General features: G+C 39.2%; 4 protein-coding genes and 1 long non-coding RNA gene across 11 annotated transcripts; 3 read left to right on the forward strand and 2 right to left on the reverse strand.

Annotated features, from left to right (window-relative positions):
- Nucleotides 1-40: 40 nt before the first annotated feature.
- LOC140800886 (probable pectate lyase 8) lies at nt 41-4,049 on the reverse strand. The gene is made up of 6 exons (XM_073155796.1): nt 3,795-4,049; nt 3,509-3,589; nt 2,929-2,982; nt 1,042-1,788; nt 768-906; nt 41-683 (listed from the first exon to the last, which is right to left on the reverse strand). Exons 1-6 carry the CDS (start codon nt 3,896-3,898, stop codon nt 462-464), a joined length of 1,347 nt encoding a protein of 448 aa, XP_073011897.1. The 5' UTR covers nt 3,899-4,049; the 3' UTR covers nt 41-461.
- Nucleotides 4,050-6,663: 2,614 nt separating this feature from the next.
- On the forward strand, nt 6,664-9,953 carry LOC140800888 (purple acid phosphatase 23). The gene is made up of 8 exons (XM_073155798.1): nt 6,664-7,031; nt 7,140-7,331; nt 7,733-8,069; nt 8,203-8,420; nt 8,525-8,715; nt 8,814-9,095; nt 9,269-9,411; nt 9,556-9,953. The coding sequence occupies exons 1-8, from the start codon at nt 6,773-6,775 to the stop codon at nt 9,680-9,682; spliced, it is 1,749 nt and encodes a 582-aa protein (XP_073011899.1). The 5' UTR covers nt 6,664-6,772; the 3' UTR covers nt 9,683-9,953.
- Nucleotides 9,954-10,888: 935 nt separating this feature from the next.
- On the forward strand, nt 10,889-11,686 carry LOC140800890 (uncharacterized). Its single transcript, XR_012111324.1, has 2 exons — nt 10,889-11,195; nt 11,456-11,686. It is a non-coding gene; the product is annotated as an uncharacterized lncRNA (long non-coding RNA).
- A 4,167-nt stretch (nt 11,687-15,853) lies between these two features.
- LOC140800887 (wall-associated receptor kinase 5-like) lies at nt 15,854-18,642 on the forward strand. Its single transcript, XM_073155797.1, has 3 exons — nt 15,854-16,944; nt 17,030-17,197; nt 17,272-18,642. Exons 1-3 carry the CDS (start codon nt 16,065-16,067, stop codon nt 18,444-18,446), a joined length of 2,223 nt encoding a protein of 740 aa, XP_073011898.1. The 5' UTR covers nt 15,854-16,064; the 3' UTR covers nt 18,447-18,642.
- A 425-nt stretch (nt 18,643-19,067) lies between these two features.
- On the reverse strand, nt 19,068-22,920 carry LOC140801321 (uncharacterized). 7 transcript variants are annotated; one of them, XR_012111413.1, is made up of 9 exons: nt 22,820-22,909; nt 22,438-22,504; nt 22,046-22,111; nt 21,531-21,624; nt 21,308-21,424; nt 20,797-20,897; nt 19,979-20,053; nt 19,816-19,904; nt 19,068-19,556 (listed from the first exon to the last, which is right to left on the reverse strand). XR_012111413.1 is itself a non-coding variant. In XM_073156368.1 (9 exons), the coding sequence occupies exons 1-9, from the start codon at nt 22,831-22,833 to the stop codon at nt 19,269-19,271; spliced, it is 915 nt and encodes a 304-aa protein (XP_073012469.1). In that variant the 5' UTR covers nt 22,834-22,920; the 3' UTR covers nt 19,068-19,268. The 7 variants fall into 7 exon arrangements, 6 of the variants coding, with proteins under 6 accessions (XP_073012469.1, XP_073012468.1, XP_073012472.1 ...); XM_073156368.1 differs by having other exon boundaries at nt 19,816-19,908; nt 22,820-22,920; XM_073156367.1 differs by having other exon boundaries at nt 19,816-19,908; nt 21,305-21,424.
- Between the last annotated feature and the right edge of the window lie 131 nt (nt 22,921-23,051).

Raw genomic sequence — 23,051 nt, forward strand, 5'->3', positions numbered from 1 at the left:
CAAACTCTAAATTGACATCTGAGCTGCTTAGACAAAAAAATCACAAGACAAAGATAACCGAGTAGTAGATAGATTATCATAAATGCGGAACAGCTTGCTCGGATAAGTATGCATCGGCTACAATAAACTCTTGAAATAATTTGACGCATCACAACTTCGTATGAACGTAAAAGTAATACCCATATCCAACTAAATCATCTTATGACATTCTGCAGGAACAAACACAGAAGACAGAGGCAATACAACAGACGGGCGATTCCAGAAGAAACGTGCTCGAATAAAAAAAACTGAAGCAATGACAAGTCGACAACACTGCCGCACCGGCCTCACGAGGATTAACGGCGGCGGAAGCAGGCGGAGGTTGCGAATGCAATTGGGTAGGCTATCTGTGTAACACTGTAAAATACCATATAATTCAATCTTTCGAGACGTGGGTACGTAGGTCGAGGTGAATGCACTAGCTAGCATTGGCGGCCCTTGCGGCACGAGAGGACGCCGGCGCCGGAAGTTATGGTCCCGACCATGGAAGAGGACTTGGCGCCGAGGCTGGAAGCCCTAGAGTAGCTGGCCGAAGCCCCGGCTCCGGAGGGGGTGAAGTAGGCGCCGTTGAGAAGCAGGTCACCCTCTGATCTCCAGTTCCATCTCTTCCACACACTCGATTCTGTGTCCACTCTTTTCGTCACCTATACGTGGAATTCAACTGTTAATAAATCTTGGTAGTGGGAAAGGGCTAAGATAGAGGAGTTTGATGGTAGATTGGGTTCCACCTCTTTGGCGAAGGGATTGGTTGGGGCAAGATACCGGTTGCCCTGGCTGTTGATGGTTGGATTCGCGCTCCCGCCAATTGCGTACATCTCCCAGTGGGTGTAGTCGTTATTTACAACATGGAAGTAGCCATGTCTGCACCTGTAATTTTCCCCAAATCCGACCGTTAAAACATCCTTTTTTGCTTCAATAGGGTCTGAATAAGAATAAGTAGTAATGAAGGGCGTAAATTGAAAATTTTCAAGAAAAATAAAAGGGTTTTTCAAAACGTGGTACCTCGGCATCCTCTGGATAAGTCCCTCGCCGAAGTGGTTGAAGGCTATGGTCACTTGCATGTTCTTATCCCTCGTGTACGAGTCGCTATGCCCCAAGAGCATCACCTCGTTATGATGGGTGAAGTAGTTGTTCGAGATAGTAATGGCGGTGGATGACATCACCGCATCCACGAGTCCATCGGCGCAATTGGACAGCGAGCAGTGATCCACCCAAACGTGGCTCGACCCGAAGATGGACACGGCGTCCCCATCCGCCATGGTCCTCCACCCGTAGTGCGACGGGGAGCTGCGCACCATGGCGTTGCCGGTGGGCTTGCAGTCGTGGATGTGGACGCCGTGGATGATGATGTTGGTGACGAACTGGACGGTGATGCAGGCGCCGTTGGCGATGTGGACGTTGGCGCCGCGGCCGTCGATGGTCTTGAAGCTGTTCATGATGAGCTCCTGCTTGAGGGTGATGACCATGTCGCGCTTGAACACGATCCAGAGGGGGTCGTCCTGGATCACGGCGTAGCGAAGGGTGCCCGGTTTCGGGTTGACGGGGTCGTCGTCGCCCGAATCCGTGACGACGTAGAAGCGGCCGTCTCGGCCGCCGAGAGCGTTGCGCCCGAACCCGATAGCGCAGTCAGCCAGGCGCTTGCGGTTGAGGTGCCAGTCCGGGTCGCACCGCCAGCAATCGTCGATCGGGTTGCCGGTGCCGCACGAGAGGTAGCCCAGGGACCGCCGGTCCGTGCTGTTGCCGATGCTCCTGATTAATCCAATTAAACCACAGTATAATTTAGGGCCTCTTGTACATAATCATAATTACCCTTAAAAATATATTAAAAGATCACCATTGACATGACATAATATTCTTTAGATTAACTCATATAGAATTTGAATTCTTTTTTCGTTATCATTGATAGGAATCCGTATCCTTCCCAGTTAGTAGGCTCAATGAGCTATAATTTTGTATATCCTAAACTCCGCATATATATTTTTGACATAATTCCGATCTAAAATTATTAAAAGTACACTTCTGTATTGACTATACTTTAGCATGGGGACGGAATTACTTATCTACCACTGTATTTTAGAATGAGGGGGCACCAAACTGGTGGGACACTTTTTCACATGAGAAGCATTTAAATAGACAAAGCGGTGAGTTTCTGGTAGACCCACAGAGGTTATGGGACAGAAACAGAACATGTGAGCAATTAATGTGATCATAGCAAGTACAACTCTACATACGAAGGAGACGCCAGAGGCAAGCGACCAGAGCAGTTGCAATTGAATGAGGCAAACGTGGAAACATGCTCTCAATTTAATAGGGAGGACGGGATCGGGTGCACTCTTTCGTGGGAATGGCCGATTGGTAGACGTGCAGCAGAGCAGCAGAGCAGCAGACAGACAACGTGAAAAGAGAATTGAGCTTAAGCATAAGCCCACCCTCGAGTCTGTCGCTCTACTCGTGACCCATGTGTGATAAGGGAATGAGCTCGGATCCTTTCCGGGTTCGAGTAAAATTGGAATCCGATGGGAGATTAATTACGGTCACATGTGGACCGTGGAATGGGGTCTTATTTCCCAAACCACACCGACATATTAGTACGGTTGTATTCGTAGCTAATAGATCTCCTTAGTAAAAGTTGGGTTATATAAGACAGATTTTCTTTTTTTTTCTTCTGTTGGTGGGTTGCCAATTATCGGCAGGTAGCAGCAAATTCCTACAGTCATGCCTGTGTATAATCAAGTGCTGGGAATGGGAGAGTGCAGACTAAAGCACAGTGAGTAGTGAGACAAAGTACTAGACAAACATAACTATAAATTAATGGCGGATTTTTGGAATTAAAATGAAGCTTCCTGGCAGTTATTAAACTTTAACACGATTAAAATGCAAAATACTTACATAGATACCATGGCAGCAACCGCTTCAGGGTCATCTACTGCACCCTCCACTGCCCTGCGTAAGCGAGGAATCCAAGAAAACTACCATTAACCAGATTTACCAAATTGCCATCACTAAATTTAACCAGTAAACAGAAAGAAACACGAAAGGTGAATCAATAGCAAACGACCGAAGCGGGAAACGAGGGCGGCACATGGGAGGAATTCTGAATAAGTAAACGAAATTGAAATCGAAAAAAACAAATACGGGATCGCGTTTCCCGGGAATCGTATCCACCTACTAGTTTATTCTTCACCGGGATTGACCACGGTCTTTATCTTGGACGAATGAGAGAGAGAGAGAGAGAGAGAGAGAGAGAGAGAGAGAGAGAGAGAGAGAGAGAGAGAGAGAGAGGTCTGATTTGATTGGTTTCTTTATTTCTTTTCAAAAGAAAGCAGTGCGTAGTGGGAGGAACTAATGAACGAACGAACTATAACGAATTAACGACCCAGATCTCTCCCAGAATAGCACCGACGGAGCAGATCTGAAGGAGACCAGAAACCCTACGAGAAGATGGAACCGGGATTCTTGTTGTACTGACCTCTCTGCCATGGAAGAAGACGGAGAGGTCGTCTCGTTCGCCATCGTCTCTCTCAAGGATCTTCTCGAAGCTCCCCCAATCCTGCAAGAACCAAAGAACACGGTGAGATCTCTACGTCCGAATCCGTTTTCCCAGATAGAAAACAGAGGGAGCAAACAGATCCCATCCATTGCAGGAAAACCTTCAATTCCATCACTATTCCTTACAAATCTGCACCAGCATTGATTTGCTAAAGCCACATTGGAGTAAAACTATACAAAAACTAGGCAAAAGGGATCGAATGCACCTCGAATTGGTGAAGTGCTCGCGCCCAATCCACCCGAGTCCTCCCGCGGTAACAATCATAATCCCTAGAAGTAGCAGTCGAACGCACCACAAAGAAGCTGCCATTTCTATCACACTCTCTCTCTTCTCTCCCGCTCTCTGATAAAGAAAAAAGGAATAGAGAAGACGAGAGAAAGAAGAGAAAAGAACGTTCTGAGCTAGTAGCTCCAATGGAGTGTGAGGGAATGACCTTTATAGAGAGATTCGCTCGCGATTCGCTTTTTTCTCTAACTACGGTTAACTTTAACCGTCTTAACCTTCGCCTGACCTCGAGCCTTGCTTCAAGACGCCGTTATAACGGTTTCGATATACCAATTATCTCGTGTCTCGGCACGTGCGAAGCAGCATATTCCACTCTCTCACACGACACTGTAAACGTCCACTCTCTCTCTCTCTCTCTCATTAACTAATTAAGTTTTTTTTAATTATATAAATCACCACCTATATGTTAGTCTTACTGTAAAAAGAAACTCCTCCAAGGGAGGGGAGTGGGGCCCACGGTCGGGATCACACGTAGGATCCCCGTACCGACTATTGCCGGTTTCCCCGGCGCGTGTTTAGGTTTCGTTATATGCTAATTACCACGTAAACCCCTCATACTAATAATTTGGGGTTGCTTCCCGGCGAGGATCGTGGACGACCCAACGCCACGCCTCCCATCATCGCACGCTTTCACGCTTGTCGAATACGCTATCCGAGCACACTCAACTTATCCTGTATCACTATTACATTCTTGGATAAATAGAAGACAATTATTCGAGAATAAGACCACGGATATAGGGGCACTCGATTGAGTTAAAAGCTAAACAGTCCCCTGCTTCAGGCGCAAGTTTTGGGTACTGCTCTACTATTTCTTACTTATTCGCGGCAAGAATAAGAGATTAGAATAAGTAGGTGGCAACCGGCAACGGGCAACGGGCAACGTTCATACGTTTTGTCTGATACGCTTTCCCCAACGTCTGGATTAGATCTATGGGTGTAAAATTTTGTCGTGGATAAGAGACGTCCATCTCGTACAAGACCGTTACAGAGCTTGCATGTGTAGGTATTCCACAAGTGGGCCTGGTATCTCCTTGTTCTTATTCTCTTGATAAGAGTTATCCACCCGCATAACTATCTATGTCGTGTAAGTATGATACTTGGAAGCTATTCTGAGCTGGCACATGTGATCTAATTCTTCGACTGTTAAACTCGAGACTCGGATAGCAGATGGAATAAAGTAGCAGTATCCATAGTACGACCTCCCCCAAAAAAAAAAGTTGAATTAGATTTGGGTATTGCTATGAGGAGAAAAGAATGGTGTGGAGGAGGGGAGGAAGAGTAGAAAGGCAACATGAGAAAAGGTGCATGCTGATGCTTCCTTTAATCATTTCAACCATTAGAAAGAGCAATCTGGTGTCCTGATTGGAATAACCACTATTCTTACTTAAGATATGAAAAAAATATCGACACAATCTACCTACCTTGCATAATAATATATGAACAAGTTGGTATTGGCAATAATTTGCACAGATTAGTAATTGCCTCTCTAATTTTTCCAATCATTAATGAATATTATTCTTTTTTGACCGTCTGAAGTCTCTGCTAATCTGATTCCCTTCCCGAACGGGTACAGGGTACTTCCCAGCTTAAAGAGCCTGACAAGGAAATCTCTACCGACCATCGGACGGCTAAGACAGCATGTTGTTTAACTTAATGGACGGTGCGAGATGGATCGTCACAGTGTACTTATTAGGACGAGCCCGAAGCCCACCGTGATATTAATTCCTTTGACCGGTAAACGCCGTTGTGATTAAATCATTCGGTCGGAGAATTTTGTAAGATATTTATAGCACACCCCTGGGCAAGTTAGTCCAGTAGGAGGCCCAAGAGGTGGGGATTCTCAATTTGAATGGGATCTTTATTGAGGCCCAAGAAGAGCCCAAACAGAATATAGAACAGGTGACCCGTTTTTCTTTGCATTAGAATGCCAAAATCAGGGGTGGTGATTTTTTTGACTCAACCTGATAATTCTTTATAAATCCGATGATTTTAAACAGATTTGAGTTTAATATTAATAATATTCAAGTTACAAACAGATTGATTCAGATTTCTCATTTATTAAATAGGTCATGTTTATACTTATTATTTCAATTCTTTTATAATAAAAACATAATAACTCGACTCAAATAACTTATTTATCACTTATAATATAAAAAATTTTTAATCAAAACTTGAATAATGTACATGAAAATGAATAACTTACAATTATCGTACCATTGAGGTCCATCCTTTTATCGCTATACTTGTTATCTTTCTTTCATTAAAATAATAATGGTCGTAATCTTCATGTATGCACGTACTTTTGCATATCACCCCCCTACATTATAAATTTTTTGGCCACGTCTGAAAACAGACAGCTAGATCACACGCTAACCTGCGGTTGATTAGAAACCAAGTTGGTCGAGCCTCCAAAAAAGGTATCCACGTATACATCTCTTATCCAACTTGCTTAATCCTCGTATACAAAAAGGTATCCTCGTCGTTAATCATCTTCTTCACGGTGATCAAAGCCATGGCGTCACTGTTAACATAATTTATTAAATATTCAAGGGTGTATCCGTCTAAGTCTTACCAAACTATGTTATTCTCGTTTGTTAAGAATTATTCTATCACAGGTCAACTTAGCAACCTTACATTTCGAATAGTTTTTCTATTCTCGTCTCTGATAGCATGTTAAGAATAAGGCACGTACTTCTTAATAAAACGAAGTCCACTATTCGCCCACTTTAACCAACTTATTCGCATGTGCTCGATTTATGCGTCGTCATGGACAGTGTAAACATCGTCTTCGTCGTTGCGTCGCCTTCGTCTACCGTGCTATACGAGAGTATATTCTCACTTCGTCCGGAGAATAAACTCTTTTAAACAGTAGAATATCTCCAATGTCCGTCGTTGACAATGACGTACTCTATTCGCGTCCTCTTCTTCCTCCTCCTCGTCCTCTTGCGGATCTCCACGGTGAAGCCGATCCCTACGACCCTCGACGGCCCCTTCCTGCCGGAGACGCGGCGGCTCGACCCCTCTCTCCGCAGGGGCAGCGACGACGTCCCCCTCGACGACCCCCGCCTCGCGAAGAAGGTGGAATCGCCCTTCCCGGAGCAGATCGCCATCGCCGCTTCCTTCTCCCCCACGTCGATCTGGGTTTCTTGGATCACAGGTGCAGCTGTCGATCTTTCGATTAGGAAATTTTTTTTTTTTTGATGTTTTTTTGTTTTGTTTTGGATCTAGGGTTTTACTGGAGATTTTAATTTCGATTTGGGAGCAGGTGATGCTAAGATCGGATCAAATGTGACGCCTTTGGATCCGTCGACGGTGGGGAGCGAGGTGTGGTATGGAGAAGAGAGTGGAAAGTATCCATTCGTGAAGAGAGGGACGGCGGAAGTTTACAGCCAACTGTATCCTTTCGAGGGTTTATTGAATTATACTTCAGGGATTATTCACCATGTCAGAATTGATGGTAAGAAGTTTAACGATTTTTCTTACATATATCCTTTCATCATTTTGATATGGTCAACAACGTTTTTAACCTAAATGCATGAAACCTGATAGTATCCTTAGAAGAAATTGACTTGATTTAAAAAGACCGAGGTTTTATATTTTAAATGAATGCTAAGATGCTTCATTAATTTAACAACTACTCTAAAAACTTAAATATTAAAGAACGATTGTTTTTAGATGTTATATTTAACAAATATCTAGCGGACTCGCTCATGGTAACTGAAAGGGGTGAGTTTGGCCTGCTCTAATTACCAATCCTTAATAAGGTCAACAATATTTTTCACCTTGAGTGCTTGAAAGTTGAAACCTGGTATTATCCTCCGTCCAATTTTTTTTGAATTCTTTTGGTACATTTTGTAGGCCTCGACCCTGGAAAAAGATACTACTACAAATGTGGGGATAGCTCCTTGATGGCCTTGAGTGAAGAGCATTCGTTTGAGACATTGCCCTCCTCTTCAGCAAACAATTTCCCTCATAGGATTGCAGTTCTTGGGGATCTAGGTCTCACCAGCAACTCTACAACTACCATTGATCACTTAGCTCAAAACGACCCTACTATAATTTTGATGGTGGGAGACATGAGCTATGCAAATCAATACTTGACGACAGGTGGCAATGGAACTTCTTGCTTCTCATGTTCGTTCCCTAATGCGCCCATTAGAGAGACTTACCAACCACGCTGGGATGCGTGGGGAAGGTATATTTATCTTTCTATTATTCTCTAATAACTTGAGCTTTTAGGTTAATTAGTTATATAATACAAATTTGTTTATAAATTGTCATTTTACTTGATGTTGGTATACAAATCCTTGTCATTTATTTGGATGTAGATTCATGGAACCCCTGACATCGAAGATTCCGATGATGGTGATCGAGGGGAATCACGAAATCGAGCCGCAAGTCGGCGGGGCAACTTTTGCATCTTACTTGTCTCGTTTTTCTGTTCCTTCAAAAGAGTGTGGATCCAATAGCAGCTTCTATTACTCATTCAATGCTGGCGGAGTGCATTTTATCATGCTGGGTTCATACGTTGATTACAACCAGACAAGTACCTTGTTCTTACTCCTTAAGTTTTATTCTGTTGCTTTAAATCTTTACAACTATTCTTTGTGCTTCTTGCTGTAATAATTATATTACAGTGTATTAATGCAGGTGCTCAATATTCTTGGCTTAAAGTAGACTTACACCAGGTTGATCGCCAAGTGACCCCTTGGATTATAGCTGCTTGGCATTCACCCTGGTATAATAGCTATTCATCACATTATCAGGAATTTGAGTGTATGAGACTGGAAATGGAAGAGCTTTTATACCAGTATGGTGTTGATGTTGTTTTTAATGGTCATGTAAGAACTTGAACTCTATTCATGATATGGATAATTATCTCAAACTATATGTCTAGTCCATCTATAGACATGGCTTTTTTACTCGAAAAATCTAACAGGTTCATGCTTACGAGAGGATGAATAGAGTGTTTAACTATACATTGGATCCTTGTGGGCCAGTTTATATAACTGTGGGGGATGGTGGAAATATTGAGAAAATTGACATCGACTATGCAGATGATCCTGGAAAGTGTCCTTCAGAAAGTGACAATATTCCAGAATTTGGAGGAGTCTGCCACTTAAACTTCTCATCAGGTCCTGCCAAGGGAAAATTTTGTTGGACTCAGCAACCAGAGTGGAGTGCACTTAGAGAGAGCAGTTTCGGACATGGAATTCTTGAGGTTCATAACTATACCCTCATTTCTGAAGAGACTATTTCCAGACATAAATTTTAGAAGAGCAAAACCTTATCGTTACACCAAGTGACACACCTCGAATGTTACAGATACTAATGAGTTATAATATTTACCGAGTGTGATACACATTCTTATTCATTTTTGGTTTTCTTGAACAGGTTATCAATTCAACATTTGCCTTGTGGACATGGCATCATAATCAGAATTTATATGGAGAAAGCAGTAGTGGAGATCAAATATACATAGTACGACAACCTGAGAAGTGCTCGTCGGATGTTGGAAAAGTTACTTCAAATAATAGGTGAGGCAATTGAGATCTTTTAGTCATTGCATAAAAAACTCATCAATTAATGGTAAGTTGCATATGGTTCTTAATCTACTAGTTTAGATAGAGAAATGACGATATAATTTAAATTTCTTACAACATATTATGTTTCTATGACAGCTTTCCTGCTCAACGCTCTCCATCAAATGGATGCGAATTACGAGGTGTTCAAAGAAGTTGGTTCTTCAGCATTCTTGTACTTGGATCCATGAGTGTTTTCCTGGGGTTCAAATTGCACATCCATTAACTACGAGGAGCAGCGAGAATATTTTCTTCATTTTGTTACGATTTATTGACCTTTTTCCCCCCTTTCCGTAAGAGATATAAGAATTTGATCAACGACTACAACCTGGATTCAAACAGTGGTGGAGCCAAGCAATAATAAGATCTTATTCTATTCTTCCAAGATGAACAGCAACAATACGTAGAACTTTGATTGACTTTTTATTTATGTTTGGCAGCATTATAAATTATGTGATATTTATTCTTTAAATGAATCATTCAAATATTAGTGGTCATGCTGTGCATTACCCTCTTGCTCTACCAGGTAGAATATCCCAATCATCAATAACATTGTAAAGTACCTCATGATCCTTATCAAAGGCCTTAATAGTACTATTACTCTTGCTCTTAAGGCTCTGGGCTGTCAAAATTATATATATACTATACTATGTATAATTTATAATTATTAGATTTTGCTAGGCTCATTAAACTTGAATGAACTCATTTAAGATTTAAATTGAGCTTGATTTATTTAAATTTTGGATGGGCTCATTTATGGCTTTAGCTCGAATTAGGATCAGCTTGGTCTTATCTCGATTATAGATGAGCCGAACCTAAATTATATTTTAGAATTTAGATTTATTTTTAGTTGAGTTTGCATAGAAGCCAACTAGCTTGGGTTTAGAATCGGAATCAAAATCAGAATTAAAATCAAAATTAAAATTAAAATAAGAAATCAAATCTTAATTTACATAGAAAAAACCTCAAAAGAAAAGAAACAAGGGGTTAATTAATCCCAAATTTATGAGAATGCAAAAATATAGTTATATCGTGAGATGTATTCCACCGAACACTACTAATATCCAACAATTGAACTCGCAAGTAACATTTTTGTTTTCATTATTTTTAATATTAATTATAATTATACTTAACTCTTTCAAACTATTATTATTTTTTATAAACATCTTTTAAAATTGTTACTATATAAGCCTCTAAAAAATACCACATAGATTCTAAACTAAGATATTTATATAGATATTTTTTTTGGCTCAAACGATTTATGTGGGTATTAAAAAAAATTGCTTTGTGTATATGACAAAGGATGACAATAGTTTTGAAGTGCTAAGTATAAATATTATTTTTTAAGACAGCACTAGATTTATTTATTTATTTATTTTGTGAGAGAAAGCCAATTAGCACTTATAACATAAGCAACCTTTTGCCAAAAATTAAAAAGAATTTCTTCGGACTGTCTACAAAATCAAAAGAAGAGAGAAGAGAGAGAGAGAGAGAGAGAGAGAGAGAGAGAGAGAGAGAGATGAAGACTCCGACGAACGCCTATTTGTTGGAGCAGCAGGACATGGAGGAGGAGCAGGTCGGCATGGAAGTCGACGACGCCGACCCAACCGACATCCTCGCCGATTTCGACAAGCAGCACGTCCCCCTCGACGCCGACTTCTTCAACTCCTTCGAGGACGACTTCGACGATGCCGACATCGCTTGATTCCCTCCTCCCAAATCCCCAGCACCCTTCCATGGTACGACCTCCCCCCTCATCCTTTCCTCTCCCAGATCTAGGGTTGGGTTTCCTCCACTCCGTCCCCAAAAGTTAGGGTTTCCAAGACCCTTCTTCTTCGATCGGTTTGATGATTGTGTTTATGTATTTATTTGCTGTTAAAATTTTCAAATAATCCAATAAAAATGGTATTTATAAAAGATTTTTTTTTATCCCTCTTCCAACCCCATTAATTTGAATCCAAGTTATAGTATTTATTTGCTTGTTTACTTTCGATGGCAGGGATGAATATCTCATCTGGGTTGTCTTGAAAGGGGGGCATCTATCTTTGTATCAGGTTAATGAGTTCAAGATGTATCAGTTTGAATTTGTCATTACTTAGTATATGCTAACATTTTGGACTGCAGTTTATAATAGTAGAAGAATGGGAAAGAAGTTCAGTTGTGTTGTTCACCATTGTTACATTTGAAATTTGTACTTGAGATTTTATAATCTACTATGATCTAATTGTGATGTTGTCCTTGTCCTACATAGGGATAAACACATCTATCAAAAGTTATCTCAAGTTATAATCTACTACTTAAGGTTCACGAGATAAATATAGTTGTCACTAGTTGGATAACAGTAGATTAAAGAAGATAATCTCGTTCGATTTTGACATTCATGACATCCTATCCTGCATGGATCCTAGAGCTTCATGAAACATGCATTACCTTTATGTGTGCCATCAAGCCTCGCTTCGAGCCCGATCTCGAAATTGAAACGAAGCTTTGTCTGGTCTCGGGGTAGATTGCCTACAGAACTGATTGCAGGAAAATTGCAATGGAGCAGAATATTATCATCATCAACACGGGCGAGGAGGAGATGAAGAGAAGAGAGAGAAAGGGAGAGTAATGGAGGGGAGAGGAGGCAAGCCTCTGGCGGCGCCCGAAGACCCTAGCAGAATTGTCGGCTAACGCCAGTGGTTGAGAAACTGTGCGCAGGTATTAATGATGCTGTTATTTGTTATTTGCAAAGAGAAAGTACATTAGAGAAAAAGATGAGTACTCCAAGCAAAATAGAGGCTATTTTCTATCAAAGTTTAAAAGAAAATAAAATAAAAACAGATGCTAAACATAACAAGAAGAAATGAGGTCAAGACAACGGCAAGCAAGTCATTGTCATTTTCAATTTTTCATACTGTTCTCCAGTTACTTAAGTTGCTTAGAAAATCGAAAGGACTTGTTCTTTCTCCCTTCTGACCTTTGAGATAAGATTTTGTGATTGGCCTTTTAAGAAAAGGATAGGATTTTGTGATTGCTAATTTACATTCTAATGATGGTGGAGATGTTGATGATGATAATCTTTTGCATCTGACAAGCATTAGGAGTCAGTATTTGAATCGATATTAGAGTTAAATTTAGATTAGGAAACAAATATAGTGCTACTTGCAGAAATTTTTATGGTTAGGTCAAATTTATAAAGTCTCTCCCTAAACTTTTATTTGTGTACCTTAAATATTTTATGGTGTTTAATCTATGTGAAATTGTTAGTTTTTTTAATCAAAACTAACATGAAATAATTTTCTATTAAAATTATTAATTGTTTTTTTTTTTTTTTAACTTTACTGCCCTTTTATATTATCTCGTTATGGAATTTTTATAATGTTTGGCATTAAAAGTAAGAAAGATTGAGAATATAAATCACAAGATAAAATAATTTTAAAAACGAATACATTCTTTAATAAGTTGCTAAAATAAATGGATATTTTAGTTTTCGTATATTAAATTTAATGTATGCTAGGCAGGTGCATATAGGTTGGAAATTTTATTTTCTCCTAGATTTCTTTATTTGATTCTCGCATAAATTATTTTAAGGATAATTTTATGCATATCTCTTAAATATAAAATTAGTTACATCTATAATTTTACTTGCATTTTGTTGTTTGGTTATGAAATATAATGATTACTTTAAATAAATTTAATGGTAATCTCAGGCAGGCCGGGCGGGGTTTAGATTGAGCTCTTCGGGTCAGCATTTATTCGCAGCCCAGCCTGCCAACTAGTCAGGTTGGGTGTAATGGCCTGACCTGAGCATAACGGGTCGTGTTATAAGAATTATGATGTCATAATGGGCTAAGTGTAATGGGTCTTCCACGAAAATAATTTGGTTATCTTTCATAGTGATATTTATGGTATTTAATAAATTAAATAGCTAATGTCCTGCTAAAAATTATAGGAATGTGGCGGCACGTCGGGCTTAGGTGAGCCAGGCCCGGCCCAGTAATTAACGTTTGTTTACTAAACTATGAATAAGTATGTTAACTGTAATAATTAATTTTAGAAAATATGATAATTTTAGTATATTTTTATTTTGGATAAGATTTTATGTAATTTGTTACATGACTTATCTTATACAGATATTTAATTAAAAAATATATAAGTTAGTGTTTGGTCTTACAATATATTTAGGAATACCTAATTAATTCATAAATAAGTATGTTTATGCATGACCCAAATGCCACCTTAGTTTAGAAATTTTTAGCATTAGGTAGACTTGAAACTAATTTCAATCTAAGTTTGAAGAGAGCTCTGCTGGATGGGATAGGATCTGAGCGTCAAGCCCTTTAATTTGGTAAAAGTGTTCGACTATTCCATTAATTTTTAAGGCTCAGGGTTCGGTCCCAGCTTACTCACTACACACACAAATCTTCTGATGGTAATCATGGTATAAAACAAGCGGGGAGGGGAAAGGAGGAAGCAAAGGTGGAAGTGTGGAACTTGATCTCCTGGAAGAATAAGTGGTGGTCCAATTCACCTTTCAACTTTATTCGTACTTAGATTCCTAGTAATTGATATACTAAGTTGGTGGGCTTTACCTTTTTTTTTTTATATTATTATTGTGTAAAAAAAAGGCAAGAAAAGCTAGGGAGGGAATGATTGTTGAGATATTGAGCATTAAAGTACTTCCGATTAAGATAGATGTAGTGGTTTCTTTCGCTAAATAAATAAAAGATAGATTTAGTGGGTGGTTCTCCACCAAATATTCCATTGTAAAGTTTATTCCAGGAAAGGGCAAGTAATTATTCCTCGTATACTTTGATGCTTCTCTACATCATCATATGCAATGGCTAAAAAATTGTTGAAATTTTTAAAGGACGTGCACAGGTCCCTCGTAGCACTAGATTAACACTTAACTAGTTGTCCATTAGCAGATAAACTCATTGTACCGGCTATAAGCATCATTTATAGATATATCATAAATGACAATGAACAACCATCATCCCTCCCTGAGGGTGTAAAATGTTAGTAAAAATCTCCTGTCTTTCTGGTAAAAGGTATCAAACCTAACAAATATTTATGTCTTATTTATTTTGAGTTTAGAGACCCCTAATGTGATTCAGTAATTAAATATTTTTATATCTTTTTATATCTAACATAATGCACTCTCTAAAAAAAAATAAAATTAACTAATTAAATTTCGACAAATTAGACAAGGTCTTAAGTGATTTGTCTGAATCACGCAAGGTTCGGACGAGTTTTTTTTCATTTCAAAAGCCAAAAGAGACGACGAGTTTGGACAGGTGGGAGGCTATATCCGTATCATTTATCCCTATGAGATATACCCAACAAAATATAATGTAGACGGAAGGGATATAATGAAATAATTTGATTGTAAATTTTCATTGAAATGATCTATTTTATATGATTATGATTGATGGATTCTGTGTATAAAGAAAGGGGTTAATATTTATTCCATTCCATTGAAGATGACACAGCAATAAAAATGCAACTCTCATGCTTGGATGGACTGAGCATGAAAGACTCTGGAGGTTGGACGGAGGCACCTCTTATTAGTGGGGAGTGAGTTGTTTATTCTGGTGATTAGGCGGAATAAAGATCGATGAGTTATAACTTAAAAGTAGAATAATTAAATTTTGGAATAAAGATGTTTAACAGTATATAAAATAAAGCTAGTTTGTCTATGAATCCTCCAGTTCGATCGACAATGGCAATCAAAAGAGCTGTCAGTGCCTCTTGATGTAATGGTTGAGCTTCCAATATAATACGTGCAGAGATATATCAGTTATTCATTACTGGATTTCTAAGAATTATATATTAGTAATTTTTTTTAAAAAATTTGAGACATGCATTAAATCTTTTAAAAGTAATTTTTTTTTATTTTATTTCTTATAAATAAGTATCTCTTATCGTCACCTTAAATTAGCCAAAAACTCGAAAAGGAGACTTAAGATTGCTGTAATCTTTTAACAACGTGCAGCATGAAGTCAGCTTAAACTTTAAGCTAAAGTCGTTTGAAGACTTAGCAGCAACTTTAAAGTGACTGAAACTTTATCCACTTTACTAACCACAACCTCACAATACACGTTGCACATTTTCTAGATTTCTCTCTTCTATGCAGAAACAAAAACAATATACATAGTTTCAACTCACTATTAAAATTATTATGTTTTAGTAAAATAGTATAAGATTTTAAAAAATATAAATGTTAGGGTTAATATTTAGCAGAGTTTTTTAAGGTGTTATATTTGTATGATTTTAAGATCAAAACAATTTAGCCGTCACCTATTTATCTTATGATTAATACCTACAAAGTTTTATAGCACATGCGACGACTAAGTTGACTTGCGATAATGTTAGTTTAAGAAGTGCATGACTTCTTGAACAGGTACGTATTACAACGAAGAGTTTTATAAATCATGATTGCCATTTCCATGTTCAAGAATCGAGACATCGTTGGCTGCCTGTCTGTTTGTTTGTTTGTTTGTTTGTTTGTTTATGATAGTAAGCTCCACAAGGGACAGAACAAGGTTGGTGGGTCAATTAACCGAATAGTAACTACCACTTCTACTATAATACATCGATCCCACTACTCTTTGAGGAGAGCATAGATGGTCATGAAACTGCTTGTATTGGTAGTGTTGCTGCTTGGCGATGCCTCGGCCGCGAACATATCACTGCCGGGCTGCCGAGATAAGTGCGGCGACGTGAGCGTACCTCACCCTTTCGGCATCGGCGACGGATGCTATGTCGAGGGCTTGAACGTCTCCTGCAACGAATCTTATTCCCCTCCTAGACCTTTCATAAATCCCGACATCAATACCCAGATGCAGGTCTTGGAGATATCCTTGGTGCCGGCCAATGTGCGCGTTCTCTTGGAGGACGCCGCATACGATTGCTACGCCGGGAACAACAATACTGATTGGTCCGACATGGGGATCAACATCTCGGCTACGGCATACCTGTTTTCCGACACGCGCAACGTGTTCACAGCCATCGGTTGCGCAACCGTCGGCTACATCGAAGGACAGAATGGGGATGATATTTACGGGTCCGGGTGCTCGTCGAGATGCAAGAAGCTGGACAGCGTCGCCAGTGGCGGCTTATGTACGAGGGCGGGCTGCTGCCAGACCAACATCACCAAGGGTCTCGACTATTTCATTGTGACTTTGGGGAATTTAAATCACACCGACGTTTGGACATACAGTCCTTGTAGCTTCGGCATGCTGGTCGAGAAGGGCTGGTACAATTTCAGTGTGAAGGATCTCCCGGGACAGGATTTCTTAAACAACAGAGTTAAGAAAACAGGGTACCCGGTAATGCTCGACTGGGTCATCCCCAATGCATCCTGCCCGGAGGCAAAACGCCGACCGGACTATCCTTGCCGCAGTGCAAACAGCGTCTGCCAGAACTCGACCAGACCTCAAGGATATACTTGCGAATGCGCACAAGGTTACGAGGGCAACCCATTCATGGCCAATGGATGCCAAGGTTAATATAATTACACTTCATCTTTCTTGTACTGTAACTTAAGATGCACTTAACTAGTAGTTTATTTGGATAAATGGGATGGCAGATGTTGACGAGTGCGCGCCGAAGGGAGAAAACAGAAGTTGCTTTTGGGAGTGCACAAACCTTGAAGGGAGCTACAGCTGCACTTGCCCGAGAGGAACCAAGGGGAATGCTGACGAGAGACACGGTTGCCATAGAGATGACAAAATGGATTTCCTCAAACCCGTTATAGGTAACAAACAAGACGTCTTTAATTACGTACGGTTTTTTTGGTTTTCTTCTTCCTCCCTCATGTCCTATGAACAGGCGGCGGCATTGGCCTCTTCTTCTTAGTAGCTACCTGTTTTTTGGCATACTTGGGATTTGAAAAGAATAAGCTTAGTAGAACCAAAAGGAAGTTCTTTGAACAGAACGGTGGTCTTCTTTTGCAACAAGAGATGATCAACTCACACAATCCTACCACCTTCAGGATATATACGCGTGAAGAACTTACGAAAGCTACCAACAACTTCGACAAAACCTCCATCATCGGACGTGGTGGCCAGGGCATCGTTTATGGAGGTGTTTTAGAAGACAAAAGAACAGTGGCTGTTAAGAAGTCGAGGATCATGGATGAGAGCCGACTTAAGGAGTACACACGGGAGACGCTTATACTTTCCCAGATCAACCATAAGAATGTGGTTAAACTTTTGGGTTGTTGTTTAGAGGTCGAAGTTCCTATGTTGGTCTATGAGTTTATATCAAACCGCACCCTCTTTCACCATCTCCATGATGTGAATGTAAAATGGCCCATGCCGTTGGATACGCGTCTAAAGATCGCCATAGAGTCAGCACAAGCATTGGCTTATCTTCACTCATGGGCTTCCCCTCCTATTCTTCACGGAGATGTCAAGTCCGCAAACATACTACTAGATGAGCAATTAACTGCAAAGGTGTCAGACTTTGGAACTGCAAAGCTTGCTCCCACGGATGAAACTCAATTAGCTACATTAGTGCAAGGGACATGCGGTTACTTAGATCCAGAGTACATGCAGACATGCCAGTTGACGGATAAAAGCGACGTCTATAGCTTTGCAGTGGTTCTATTAGAGCTTCTCACTGGAAAACGAGCGCTTTACTTTGAGGGATCAGAGGAAGAGAGAAGCCTCGTCTTCTATTTCAATTCGGCAATGAGGGAGGGTAAGTTCTTCGAGATTCTGGACGACCAGGTTAAGCATGAAGGAGATGCGGAGTTGTTTCAAGAGATTGCAGAGCTTATCGATCGGTGTCTGAGCTTTAAAGGTGTGGAAAGGCCAACAATGAAGGAAGTCGCCGAAGTACTTGAGAGGCTGCGAAGGTTGGAGCAGAGCTTATGGACGCAGCCAAATTCAGAGGAGATGGATTGCGAACTCGGTGAAACATCAAGCTTTCCTGCAGGAGATACTACTGCTGATCATAATGTGGAGGGCAATGCCATTATAAGTATTGGAGAAGGGCGTTGATATATAGTTGCTTCATTTCCAACTTATTCCAAGCGTTTAGGGAAACAAGTATATATCTTCTAGTATCAGTTATGATTAAGGTTTTTTAGTTGTGGTCGGGGTGCTGTTTTCTTCATGCATTGTAGTGCTAAACTAAATCTCTCCACTTAAACCTATGTATATGTTTTAATAAAGTTGTGAAGTTGTTCTTTTTTAACTGTGTTCTAGATAGAGAAGGGATGAAATTTGTATTACTTGTGTAAGCGGAGAATAAGGTTGGGGCTATAAGAGTGTTCAAAAACACCATTGACTCGTAGCCCAATATGCAACTCGATCAAATAGAGCTAAATGTCGACTAATTAATATGAGAGACCAATTATATAATCTGGTTCCTAATTTTAGTCTATTTTATTTCTAATAAAATTCTAAATCGAATGACTAAGCCCATCTGTAATTGGCCACCTAACAATATAAGCATAAATTAGATCGGGTCAGAAAAAACTTAAACCCCAAACCCTGTCCAAAACTAGTCTAAGACTGAATCGAGTAAGACTTGTTCAAATTCGTGCTCCAGTTATTTTTATATTAGGCTAAGCCTAATACAGTCCATGAGCACCGTTCCGTGCTGTTACCCGTACCATATCAGTATATCACCATAGATTCATATATTCAAATATTATCGTATATCCAAACTTCTCAGATCGCATCAAAGAAGCAGAGAGGAGCATTTTATGCCGAATTTACCAATGTTCTGAAACGGCTGTGAGACCAGAGTTCATTCATTCCATGGATCCATTCCATTATGATAGTCAGGATTCACACAATGAACAACTTCCATGTATTTTATGTTATCTTAACGTCGCGTAGAAGCCTTGCAACCATAGCTCCACATCTTCTAATTTCCCAATCATCAAGCTCCTTTTTTTCTAATTCAACAAGATTTCCATTACATATTGTCTTGGCTGCGGCGTTCTCCCCTTCTCCTGCCTTGCATCTCTCATCGTCCTCATCGCTTCCATGACCAGAAGTTGATATCTCACTTGCAGTGCATGCATCATCTTTGCATTTTGATTGGACTTTTGACTCCATCATGAATAATTGTATACTGGGATGCTGATACTTACTGTCCATCTGCAACATAATGAGAAACAAAGGCAACAGATTTTTTTTTTTAAAAAAAAAAACTCCCATAAGATTTCAAAGAGTCAAAATTTTAAGGTCATTAAAGATGTGTTTTTTTTTTGTTAAACTGGTAAAACTGCAGGGTGTATATATAATACCAAAGAACTAACAACAAAACTAGATGTACACTACTTCACCAACAGCAACATTATCTATTTTTCAGAATCCTCTTCAAGCAAAGTAAGTGTAATTTGAGCTGGAGATGTACCTTTGATTTTGGAATGTTCTTCACTATGAAATTTTTCTTCCACATTTGAATCATTTGTTCATGGACTATGGTGGAACGGATCTCATAACCTAACTAAAGTAGAAATAGTAATTAGAATATCATCAAAACTATTCAAATATTGATAAAATGTGTACTCTATTACCAATATCATCGTTCTAGGTCCTGATAATGCCAAAATTGTCTGCATCAGTGGCTCCAATAGATGCTCTGCGTAAACCTTCAACATAAAAAGAAAGTCTCACAGAGGTTCCAAATTAGAAATGATTATGTTATGTAGAAATGGCAGGACAAATGTTTTGATTTCTGCAAGTTGCTCCTGACCCCACGCATCACTAGAATGCTTGAGAGCTTGAATTTCAATGCACTGTTTGCAAGCTAGAAGGCTAAGGCATTACAAATAGGAAAATATTTGAGTATTATATCAAATCTTTTCAGAGAAGACCAGGAAGTCTACTAATTCAATTGTGAAAAGATTGTTGGATAAGGATTATAAGGATAGGTGGTTTGCTCAATAGCAAATTATGACTACATCAAATTCGTAAAAGGAGTCTAAAGTCTGTCATACCATTTAATAGTCCTCGGACAATAGTGTACCAATTGATAGTTGCTACCAGCCAGCACCAAACCAGTTTTCCAAGTCAACATGGGCATTCCTACTATAGTCTAATTTGAAAGATTCAATTTAATGGACCCAGGAACATTGAATGACCTTCTAAACTTGATAGGAAGCAAAATTTAAATTTGACAATGAATGGAATAATCACCATGAAATTAAAAGTCACAAAAGGAAATTCTCTGACTTAGGGAGAGCACTGACTAGCTTTGGGATTGAAATACTAAAGAATACATATATAGAGGAACTAATTGCTATGCTCATAAGATATTGAAATTATAGATGGTTAGGCAAGAATCTTTGAAACTTGGTTAGTCAACAGTTAAAATGTACTACCAGTGACTTACAACGTCAGTACCGATGATGTAATCAAATGGAGGACCAACAGCTTTTATGTGCTCCTGATTTCCCCAGTCCAACTCTGCAACCTCAATTGAGCCAATGGAAGCTACAAACATATAGAAGAGACCTACTTTTTATTCAACAGTAAAATAATGTAAACCCATAATATCATTATATTATTTTTTCCCCAATAGTAAATCAAATAGTATAAATACCCAAGATAGAGAAAGCAATACATATCAACGTTGTTTTTAGTTGCTTCAAAAGATGTCTTAGCAAGGTACTATGATTATGATTGAGCTCAGTTTAATTATAAACAAGCAATCCAAAGTGGACATGGTCTAATTTCAAGGTAATTCCTAGGCATGTGTTGAGCAGTGGAGGCAATGCATGAAAAATATTAGATAGGACAGGGAATATAACAATGTAAATTTGAAGAAAGTTACATCAAAACATAGAGATCAGGAAAAGATAACTGATCTTACATAAATCTATCGAAAACAATTTACAAACAACCTGAATCAGGAGTTGCCTGCAGGATCCAGGAAGTATTACGCTCAACATTTCTCATAAGCAATGGCAGAACCTCAACTTGGTCTGTTGTGATTACTTCACATCCTAGCAGCGCCATTCCTATAGATAACAAGACATTACTGTGTAAAATTGAAATAGAGATGTTGGCACTATTCATCAATTTCTTCTAATGGTTAGCAAATCAAATACGGTACAAAGGGCTCACCTAGCCCAGCTAAACCACAACCAGCTCCTAATTCTATCACACGTTTTCCTTTCAATTTAGATGGGCAAAACCTTCCTTTTCTGGAATTCTTTTCCTGTATTAACACAGACAAATCAAGTTAGCACATATAAATCAGGAAACTAGTGCTTATAGTTTGAGAAGGTCAGATCTGTATCACCCTTTGCCCAAAGATCTCTCTAACCACATTTTCAAAACATACTTGAAGTAGGACCTGTTGTTTAAAATTTGAACACACTTGAAGAAAGAATTAGAAGACCAAGGACAAAGTCTTGCACCAATATGATCCCCTGTATTAGTAGCTAGTGTAGGGGCTGGATCAAAGGAGGTGTAAAGGTATTCCACTTTCTATATAATTTCCTTTGTGTTTTCCTGCCCTTACTGAGAACTGCATCTTCTTCTTGAACTAATTAGATTTTCCATTTCAACAATTGCCATCATATTTTTGTAACTCCGAATTATATCAAAAGAACAATCAACAACTTTCAAGTCATTACCAGAAATTTGACAAACACCATCGATGCATCCCAAACTGTAGTCCCAAGATGCTTAGAGTTCGGATCCTGCCATTACGACATAGATTAGTATAACTAGACAACATCTATTTGCAGCATAAAAAATTTACTCCATATGTGCTAGGATTGCAAATACAGATATCTAAAGAATATCAAATACATCAACAAGAATATTAGATACACTAACTTGGGTAATAAGAACTATTACTTCACCGGAGATTATTGCAAGGTAAGGTGATCAAATGCATTGAAAAGTTTTAATTAGAAGATAGAATCTCTAGAAAAGATGATCTATATACTGAAATATTGGATCTTTTAGCACGAATTGCTAAGATGGTTCAGCTCAATCTGGTAAGCTTGCTAAAATTTTTTACCTGAGATATGTGCAGTTTGTGCCCTAAAAGTTCAAGTGTAACAGCCGATGTGCTAGGAGAATTCAATCTGGCAAAAAAAAAATTACCAAATAGACAAATTTAAAAATATGTATGATATTATCATGAAATCACTCTCCGTGCCTCACCAACATAAGCACGCCATTCATCTAAAAGCAATTTTAAGTAGAACAAATGAATCAAGTAAACAGTAGAAAAGAAGTCTATCTATACTCCTGCTAATTAAACTCTAAGCAACAATTCGATTTATGCAAATTACCAGCACAAAGAAAACCTAAACGCTAAATTCCAGTTCCAGAACCGCTCATATCTCAACCAAATCTTACAATCCAAGACTAGTTCCAGAAGTATCGTGCAGTACTACCTCGTATCCTCCATTCGACGTAGAGGGTTTCCGCCGCACTCCGACAATCCTGGCTTCCAAGACGGTAAAAAGGAGAAGGGCTTCGCTGACGACGCTATAATCGAACCAACTTCTTAACTGGCCCAAGCAAATTAATCTTAGATCAGCCTCGAGATTCGGAAACCCAGCCCAAACCGCAGAACGGCATCGAACACCATAAAACTTAGCCCAAGCCCACTAGTGTAGTAGGCCC

Source organism: Typha latifolia, chromosome 14 (genome assembly GCF_019914945.1).
Source record: "Typha latifolia isolate L0001 chromosome 14, TyphaL0001v2, whole genome shotgun sequence".
NCBI classification, from domain to species: domain Eukaryota; kingdom Viridiplantae; phylum Streptophyta; class Magnoliopsida; order Poales; family Typhaceae; genus Typha; species Typha latifolia.

What these genes read in the sequence shown, in the direction of transcription:
- LOC140800887 (XM_073155797.1), top strand. Translation starts at nt 16,065, where the DNA reads ATGGTCATGAAACTGCTTGTATTGGTAGTGTTGCTGCTTGGCGATGCC. An exon ending in CATGGCCAATGGATGCCAAG is followed by an intron (nt 16,945 to 17,029) that starts GTTAATATAATT and finishes ATGGGATGGCAG; the next exon opens with ATGTTGACGAGTGCGCGCCG. An exon ending in TTTCCTCAAACCCGTTATAG is followed by an intron (nt 17,198 to 17,271) that starts GTAACAAACAAG and finishes TCCTATGAACAG; the next exon opens with GCGGCGGCATTGGCCTCTTC.
- LOC140800888 (XM_073155798.1), top strand. Translation starts at nt 6,773, where the DNA reads ATGACGTACTCTATTCGCGTCCTCTTCTTCCTCCTCCTCGTCCTCTTG. An exon ending in CTGGGTTTCTTGGATCACAG is followed by an intron (nt 7,032 to 7,139) that starts GTGCAGCTGTCG and finishes ATTTGGGAGCAG; the next exon opens with GTGATGCTAAGATCGGATCA. An exon ending in CGCTGGGATGCGTGGGGAAG is followed by an intron (nt 8,070 to 8,202) that starts GTATATTTATCT and finishes ATTTGGATGTAG; the next exon opens with ATTCATGGAACCCCTGACAT.
- LOC140801321 (XM_073156367.1), bottom strand. An exon ending in ACAAACTGCACATATCTCAG is followed by an intron (nt 22,112 to 22,437) that starts GTAAAAAATTTT and finishes TCGTAATGGCAG; the next exon opens with GATCCGAACTCTAAGCATCT. An exon ending in AGAACATTCCAAAATCAAAG is followed by an intron (nt 19,557 to 19,815) that starts GTACATCTCCAG and finishes ATTATGTTGCAG; the next exon opens with ATGGACAGTAAGTATCAGCA.
- LOC140800886 (XM_073155796.1), bottom strand. Translation starts at nt 3,898, where the DNA reads ATGGCAGCTTCTTTGTGGTGCGTTCGACTGCTACTTCTAGGGATTATG. An exon ending in TCTTCTTCCATGGCAGAGAG is followed by an intron (nt 2,983 to 3,508) that starts GTCAGTACAACA and finishes TCGCTTACGCAG; the next exon opens with GGCAGTGGAGGGTGCAGTAG. An exon ending in CCAATCCCTTCGCCAAAGAG is followed by an intron (nt 684 to 767) that starts GTGGAACCCAAT and finishes TTCCACGTATAG; the next exon opens with GTGACGAAAAGAGTGGACAC.